This window comes from Juglans microcarpa x Juglans regia, chromosome 7D (assembly GCF_004785595.1).
Source record: "Juglans microcarpa x Juglans regia isolate MS1-56 chromosome 7D, Jm3101_v1.0, whole genome shotgun sequence".
Taxonomy (NCBI): domain Eukaryota; kingdom Viridiplantae; phylum Streptophyta; class Magnoliopsida; order Fagales; family Juglandaceae; genus Juglans; species Juglans microcarpa x Juglans regia.
The window spans coordinates 2,497,625-2,506,185 of record NC_054606.1 but is presented as its reverse complement, the minus strand read 5'-3'; the positions used below and the strand labels follow the sequence as shown (position 1 = coordinate 2,506,185).

The following is an 8,561-nucleotide window of genomic DNA, read 5'->3' as shown; positions in this document are numbered from 1 at the left end:
CAAAAGAAGTATTCGATCCAGTACCATGGCACCATGATCGGAGCAAACTAGTAGTACTGTTATCTTTATATTTTCCAAAGCGTAGTAAAGGGAAAGAGTCTATGGAAATTGTCGTGACCATATGATTCATTACATTGATCTCTCGGTGTCTTTCCAACTAAAAAGGGAAAAAAGAAAGGAGAAAAAAGTTAGAAGGGTATCTAAATTTATGAAGGTTGGAAACTTTAGGGGTGAAGTCAATCACTTTAAATTTTCATCAACGTGTTTGGGATCTAAATCTACCAAGCTTAGCTAGGTGCATGGTTTTGATTGGAACTTGGAAGTCTTCAAGTCATGTCCCTAATCCAGACTAACCCCATATATTTATATATATATATATATATATATATATATCCCATAAAATCTCACCATAAATAAAGAAATAAAGAAAATGGTCTGCAAAGTAATCCAATAAATTCACTCAAAGATTAACTCTCATTTATTATGTGCACTATTTCTGATATATTACAGTACCCCTCATTCTTATTAATGGTTCAAATGCAAGCGTACAAGAGAACCTCTGCTGCAAATGCAAGCTGAGCCAGTACACTAGACTGAAAACCAACCCATAGATGATCTTTAAAAGACTTTTTTCCCCATCCGGGTTTCTTGTTGTACAGACCACGCGGTGACCGGTGATTACACGTCATGATGAACTTCAAGGTTCATTCCTTCTCTAGCTAGTAGTACTCCCATGAATATGGTTCTTCAAGCCGGAGCCCGGTATCAATTGCACACATCTGCCACGAGGATGAATAATAGCAGAGCCCGTGATCGCTTCGATGATCAGTTCCATCGATGAAAAGATCGGGAAGGTCAAACAATGTGTCATCCTCATCAAGAGAAGGTGAGCATGTCGATTCTTGTGTGTTGTCCATGGACAGATTGATTATTGGAATTGGCTCGGATTCTTCACAATGTATTGGCTCTACAACTGTGGCAGCGGCCGCCTTGGCAGCGGCGGCTTGGATGTCCTTCGGAGACTTGCTTTCTGGCCGAGGAAGTTCTTGGGCCAATTGAGGAAAATTGAGATAAGCAGAGCCACCTTTGATTGCAAGCGCTGCTACATCATGGGCTCGAGCTGCCATTTCGGCTGTAGGGTATGTTCCAAGCCATATTCTTGATTTCTTCCTTGGCTCCCGGATTTCAGACACCCACTTGCCCCATGCACGCATTCTTACTCCACGGTACATGGGGTGCTTGCCATCATTGTCACGCTTTGGCCGCTTCCTATCTTCTTGATCTTCTTCTTCTTCATTGTCCAAGTCTTGAGCTCTTCTTGAACCTTTTGGCCGAGAACTCTTTGAGTTTTGGTTTGTACCTGAATTCTTCTTGGTTGTAGTGCCAAAATTTGTCCAAGAAGAGGCTGTAGAGGAAGAGGAGGTGGTGGTGGTGGAAGATGAGCTGAGCAAATTGTCTTGAGCGGCATCACTCACAAGGTTGATATGTTCTTCCATGACACAGCCTTTAGGAGTGCGTGCTTGTGTGTGGAGCTAGAGAAAAGAATATGAGTGATTGGTCATAAAACAAGAGGTATTGGGCTTTTATGACCCTTAATAAAATAGAATATTAAAAAAGAAAGAAAAAGAAAAAAGAAAAAGAAAAGAAATAAAGACAAAGAATAATAAAGAAGGTTGGGTCCCATTGACACAAGGAAGACCAGGTCAGCAAATTTGTTTCTCCCATGTGAGAATCGAATAATTTGGGCTATCAGATTAAATATTGAGTACACCCATTTGTTAGTTGTGACTTACCATGGTCTGTTTCCTGTCGACTTGTATCAGTGAGAAAAACCCTGTTTCATTTTTTTTCCTGTAATGTACATTTTTGGCCTTACATTGGTGGCTTCAGAGTATTGGTGTAGGCCATTCTGTTTTCTCACCCAACCCATGAATTTCACATGAATTCTTTTGGAGTGGGACCCCTTCTGGGTCCCTCTATTATTCTCACAGCTGATTTGCAGGTCCATCTCCTACCCATCTAGATCTTTCATATTTTATTCGAGTCTTTGCTACGTGTTCCATAGTAGTATGACACACATACACTGCATATAGAGTATCAACACCAAAAATAAAATGAAATTAGGTATCCTAAGCAGGTTGATATGTCAGCTTCAACTTGAAAAAATATATGTTTCAACCTGATCTGGCCTCTGTAACAGTTCCTTGTCCCTAAGCTGTTGATAATATAATATTTTTGCTTCTCTCTGTTATATATGGGGTTCAATGAATATGAATTGACCAATCTTGGAATATGAATAATATATTTTATATATATATATATATATATTAGTGTATACGTGGCCATCACACGTGGCGCACATGACAGTGGGGCCAAAGCCGGATTTCTAGCCAATGGACATTAATTAGTGAAGTAATCTTTTTTTTTTTTTGTTAATAAATTATCCTATAACCTTCAAAATTACAGCCTATACTGTGGTGGCAGTTGGATGGTTAAGATAATATCGTTGAAGAGGTCATGCATGTATTTGCTAGCATTACATTATAAATTTGGGTGCGTTCGGGTGCTTTAAGAAAGTTATCTTTGGTATTGTTTTGCCTTTATTATTTTGTCTTGTACTGAACTCACATCTAGAAATTACATTATGTCATAATTATCATTATATAGTTCCCAAATAGATTCATTTTAAGCAAAAAGGAATGATGTGCTTTCAATTCTACTTTCCCATAAATCCTCAAGAAAAAAAAAGACCAAATTGAATTCAAGGTCGAGATCAGTGCTTAAGATCATTTTCAAGGAGATTAGTAGAGAGAAGATTTTCTAGGGAAAATATGTATAGTTGGATTCACCAAATTAAGAAAAAAAAAAAAAAAAAAGGGAGCGGGGGAATTGGCCTGGGGACCAAGCTGGCCCAAGGTTAATCTATCTTTTTCGCAGTTTCCACCAAGAGGTTCATTTCATCATCAGCTATGCATTTTAATTACCACAGATAGCTAGCTAGGTATATATTATAAAGTGGCAAGTGCAAACCATTTTGAGTAAGTTAGGCATTTGAATTTTAGAGACACGTTGCATACATACAGAAAGCGAAGGGCTAATATGTAGCAAATTATGTATATATAGAAGAAAAGCAAACAGCCATGGATCTAAATTATACAAACATGGCTCACTAGCTCAAGGATATGGTCAAGGTCAAGCCAATTAAGCTCGAGCTTGATTAATCTTTTGGCAGTTTTCTTCACTGGGTCATCGTGTGCATGGTGTTTACTCGTGATAAACATAAAATATTCTTCTTCCTAGCAAAAACAAAGCAAAACGTAAGGGAAAAGAGCTCTCCTTCCATATATATAGATATTAAAAATATTTTGGCATTTTTTTTGTTTTTTTTATGTATATTAGCATATATAGATAGAATGTGGGTTATAATTTGCAAGGGAGTGCTGTATGGTATGGCTTTCAATATCCCATAATTGCAACGACACCAATATCTGTGGAACACATGATGACATGAAGTCGATCGGTTGAAAATGATAGATTTAGCAGATACGTGTCACAAATACATGTTGCCTTGTCACGTCAAGAAAAATTAATAAAAAATTGTATTGAAACTAATTAAATGAAATGAAATTATAAAAAAGGGGGTGGCCCTTAGTTTTTCCATCGTACTTCATTTTCAAGTTTATCTATTATATATTTTTGATATGTGTCTGTTCAAGGACATGAAAAATAGTGCCAAGTTAATAATTTCCTTTTGTTTTATCGAAGAAAAAAAATTGACGAGATGTCTGCCATGTGTGACATACGGTACGGAAGTCCGAATTACAATTCTTGTTGCTAAAGTTAAAAGGCTTGGTTTCAACAATGGGTACCTGTCCTTGTTTGGAATCACACGAGCAGAAGGCCAAAGGGTACTTCTTGTCCTTCTCATGAGAATTCATCAGAAATCATGAGAGCTGTCTATCTTCCAAACTCTGAGAGATCCTTCTTGGAGTTAGCTCTGTGGTTAGGTAAAAAAATAATAAAAAGTTTATAACTAAGAGGGAATTATTTATAAATAATAGTAAATAATAGTAAAATAATATGAGTTTATTTCACTTATCAAATATAGTAGAAATGCTAATATTTTCGATCTTTTTTTGCCACTTTCAACACATCTTGTATGTTTTCTCTTAGAGCGATGCTACTTTCACTACTGAAAGCTCCTGTTGGGGGCTCTGCTAGTTATTTTGAGATGATTTTTTTTTTGTATCTTTTTACATGTATTGTTTTAACACATTTAAATATATTTTAAAAAATAAAAAAATTCATAATATTATTAAAAAATACTTACTTAATCATTAAGTAAAAAAATAATAATAAAAAAACTCACAACGATAAAAATTAACAGTAGAAACAAGCAGTAAGAGTAGTATTTTCCTTTCTCTTAAAAATTGAGTAGTGTAGCCGAAAAGGATCATAGTTTTCAACACCCATGGAACAAACCGAGGCACCGCCGTCGGTTTTGGTGGTGGGGACCTCCTGAACCTTTGCAGATCTACTCAAAACTACGGTATCAACGAGTTCCTCTTCTGGGATTCCCTTGGTCTCACCAATTCAGATTAATGGTGTGATAAAATCTGAATTCTGCCATGAAAGTTTCTGCAAGAAAGATTCAGAGGAAGGAAGAAAGAAAGAAAGATGAACGTAGAAGAGAGAAAAAATTTAGACTTTGCTTGTATTGAATCTGAATACTTTTTCTTACATTTACAGAAATATATGTAAAGTATTTATAGTAAAGCAGAGTATTTATAGTTAATGAAACTAAGTACATTACAACCAATAGAAATGATCTAAAGTGCCAACATGGCTATTTCTAATATGGTGCTCTTGCGTTTATTTTCTCTGAGAAGGAGATGGCATCTGTTGAGAAGAGCGTGAAGAATACTTTGGTGCTAAAATTTCCTCGAGGCCGACCCTCTCTTGATACCATTAAATTGCACGTGGTGAGGGCAAACATACCCACTATTGGAATTTTTGACAACAAAAACATCATGGTGATGCTGAGAAAGGAAACAGATTTTGCACAAGCTTGGGCAAGGGAAACTCAAATGGAGGGATTCACTTACCGTGTTTTCAAGAGGTACCCGGAGTTCAATGGTCAAGAGGAACACCGCCGGCTCCAGTTTAGGTAAACTTTCCATCTCCCTCTTCACTTCTTTGATATTCCTTATTTTCGTATGTTTTCGGGTGTGATGGGGAGATTTTTTAGGGTTGATAATGCAGGTGTTTGTAAAAATGCCTATGAGGATATCATGCCTACTAGAAGGAAAGACAAGGCTCCGAAATATCAGTATATTGTTAAAAATCATAAAGACACCACTACAATAGTGAGTCAAGAGGCTCCAAGTCAGGATACTAAAGTGTTAATCGAACCTATGGAAGATCAACATCAATTTGTGAGGACAGATTCATTGGTGAAAGTAGACAAGATTCTTGATGGAAAAACTGATAGGATTACTATGGATACTACGAATTCTAAATCAAGAGAACAAATCCAAACAAAAAACAATGATAAGTCCAGAAAGAATATAGTCCATTCCGAACTGCAAAGTCATAATATTGAATGGGTGGAAGTCAATGGTATTACACATGAAGAGGAAAAAAACACTTGGCCAAGAGCTTAATGATAGTGTAGATATGTGCATAAAATAGAGGACCATTCAATCCAAAGATGATTCTGACAGCAACCATTCAAGGAAGATGAAAGATAAAATTGAAATGACTACTAGTGGAATTATTACCTATCTTGTGGCTAATAATATGAAAGAGTCTAATGATGAATATCAAAATTACCAAAAGGAGCCGAGTCACATTAATAAAGTTGATTCAGATATATAAGAGGGATTTGTGACTCCTCTCTCAAATTCGTTCAATTCCCTTAAGGATCTGGATGATGAGGAAGGATTAAGTCATAGTCAGCTCTCATAAGGGATACAAATCAGATTCTAAAAAGCAGCCCAAGCTGTTAAGAAGAAAGGAAAATAGAAAAAATATTTGTCCCTAGTTGACGGGATTATATTCACTAATTCTACATGATCACAACAACACTAGTATGGAATATACATGGGATTGGTAATCTGCCCACAGTAGGGAAGCTGAAAAAAATAGTTAGAAAGTTTCAACCTAAAGTTCTTGCTATTTTTGAACCTTTCATTCCTTGTAGTAAGGTTACAACGATAGCAAAAAGATTAAATATGCATAATTTTTTATCCAATGAGGAGCAACACGGTAATATATGGATACTTTGGTCAGATGATATTTTGTTTTCACCTGTCTAATTCATCAATAGGTTATTATGGGGTTTATTGCTAGTGGTACACAGGCATTTATGGCTTCTATTATTTATGCTAGTTGTGGTTATTTAGAGCGAAGGAATCTTTGGACTGAATTACAAGTAGTTTCTATGTTAAGCCCTAAATGGATGATTTGTGGTGATTTTAACACCATAAGAAGCAATGCCGAAAAGATTGGAGGGAGAGCTAAACCTAAAGTGGTTATGGATGATTTTAACAATTTTATTCACAGCTGCAACTTGAGGGAACCTAATGTTGAAGGCTTTAAATATACTTGGTGCAATGGTCGTGAGGGGCAAGCACATATATGGGCCAAGCTTGACAGAACACTAGTCACTCACAGTTTGCTAGCGGAATTTCTCCAACTTTATATTTCTGTTTTGGCAAGGACGTGTTCAGATCATAGCCCCCTCATCATTCAAACTAAAAAGGCTGCTCCTAGATATGGTCCTCCTATTTTTAGATTTATGAGGATGTGGTGCACACACAAATATTTTGATCAGATTATTCAAGATAACTGGAACCAACCAATATATGGGGAAGGACTTATGAAGTTTGCAGCTTAAGTAAAAAGGTTGAAACCTATGCTGTGAACTTGGAATAAAGAGACGTTTGGTAGGGTGGAAATTCACGTGCAGAATGTTGAAGATGAGATCATGTATCTAGAAGATCAGTTGATGGCGTACCACAATCATGACCAGAAAATCTAGCTACACGCTAAGCAAATGAAACTTGAGCAGTTTCTACTCCAAGAAGAAATTCACCTAAAGCAGAAATCTTGGGTGAAATGGCTAAGAGAAGGGGATTCAATTTCCAAATTTTTTTCATGCTACTTTACAACAAAAAAGAAATAGAGGGATGTTTAAGCAAATGACATTAGAAGATGGAACACAACTTAATTCTCCTAGGAGATTCATGTGGAAGCTGTTAAATATTTTCAGTCTACATTAACCACAGAAGGGGTGCATCAGATTGATATACATGGCAGGATTTATTTCAAGCAGTAATTATAAAGGAGGAAAATGCTTCTCTATGCTAGAGCCCTTCTTTAGAAGAAGTCAAAACAATGTTATTTGATATTCCAGAAGACAGTAGCCCTGGACCTAACGATTTTGGATCATGTTTCTTCATAAAATGTTGGGACATCATTAAGGAAGACTTAGTAGAAGCAGCAACAGACTTTTTTCATGGGACTCCCCTTCCTAAATTTTATTCTTTCACATTCATTGTTATTATTCCTAAGTAAGATAATCCTTCAAGTTTTGCTAAATTCAGGCCTATTAGTCCGTGCATAGTGATTTATAAAGTTTTCTCGAAGATTATGGTGAACAGGCTTAACCCTCTTCTTTCTAAAATTGTTTTGAAAGAACAATGAGCTTTTATCAGAGGCCGTAATACACATGAAAATATTGCACTTGCCCAGAAAATGCTTAATGGCATAAATGCCAAGGTGCGGGGAGGCAATATGATTATCAAAGTGGATATGGCTAAAGCATATGATCAACTTGAATGTGAATTTATTTTAGAAGTACTTCAAACTTTGGGATTCTCTGAAAAGTGGAGACAACTAATATCAAATTGTAAAACCACCCCGCCTTTCCCTATTTTAATGAATGACACTAGTAAAAGCTACTTCCAATCATCACGGAGATTGAGACAAGGGGATCTGTTATCCCCATATTTATTAATTATTGTGGAAGATGTATTGAACTGATTATTTAAGAAGAGTGTTTCGGATGGTAAGATGCTTGAGTACAAAACTCACAGAGGATGTCCTAGAATTTCTCATTTTCTTTATATGCAGATGATCTTATGATATTCCTGAATGGATCCAAAAATTCTTTAAATGTATGTATGGATACACTACGTTTATATGAAAAGATTTTTGGTCAAAAGGTGAATCATAACAAATTGGCTATGCATTTTGCTAAACATACTTGCACATCTCACAAGACAATTGGGTTTCAAGCTACAGGTTTTCATGAAGGTATGAAGGTTCTCTCCTCTGTTTATATTTGGGTGCACCTATTAGTACAAGTAGTACACGGGCCTCTCATCTAGGCCATTAATCCAGAAAGTGCAAAAGAAATTAGCCTCATGGAAATGAGCTTTACTCTCTAAGGGAGGTCAAATAGTGTTGTTAAAGCATGTGTTGTCCAGCATTCCTATTCATTTTTTAGCGATGCTAAATATGCCTCTTAGTGTACTTTATAAGCTTAACCAGTTTTT

At 36.2% G+C, this 8,561-nt stretch overlaps 1 protein-coding gene across 1 annotated transcript; it reads right to left on the bottom strand.

Annotated features, from left to right (window-relative positions):
* Nucleotides 1-455: 455 nt before the first annotated feature.
* On the bottom strand, nucleotides 456-1,575 carry LOC121238536 (ethylene-responsive transcription factor ERF034). Its single transcript, XM_041135448.1, has one exon. It carries the CDS (start codon nucleotides 1,494-1,496, stop codon nucleotides 720-722), a length of 777 nt encoding a protein of 258 aa, XP_040991382.1. The 5' UTR covers nucleotides 1,497-1,575; the 3' UTR covers nucleotides 456-719.
* Between the last annotated feature and the right edge of the window lie 6,986 nt (nucleotides 1,576-8,561).

What these genes read in the sequence shown, in the direction of transcription:
- LOC121238536 (XM_041135448.1), bottom strand. Translation starts at nt 1,496, where the DNA reads ATGGAAGAACATATCAACCTTGTGAGTGATGCCGCTCAAGACAATTTG.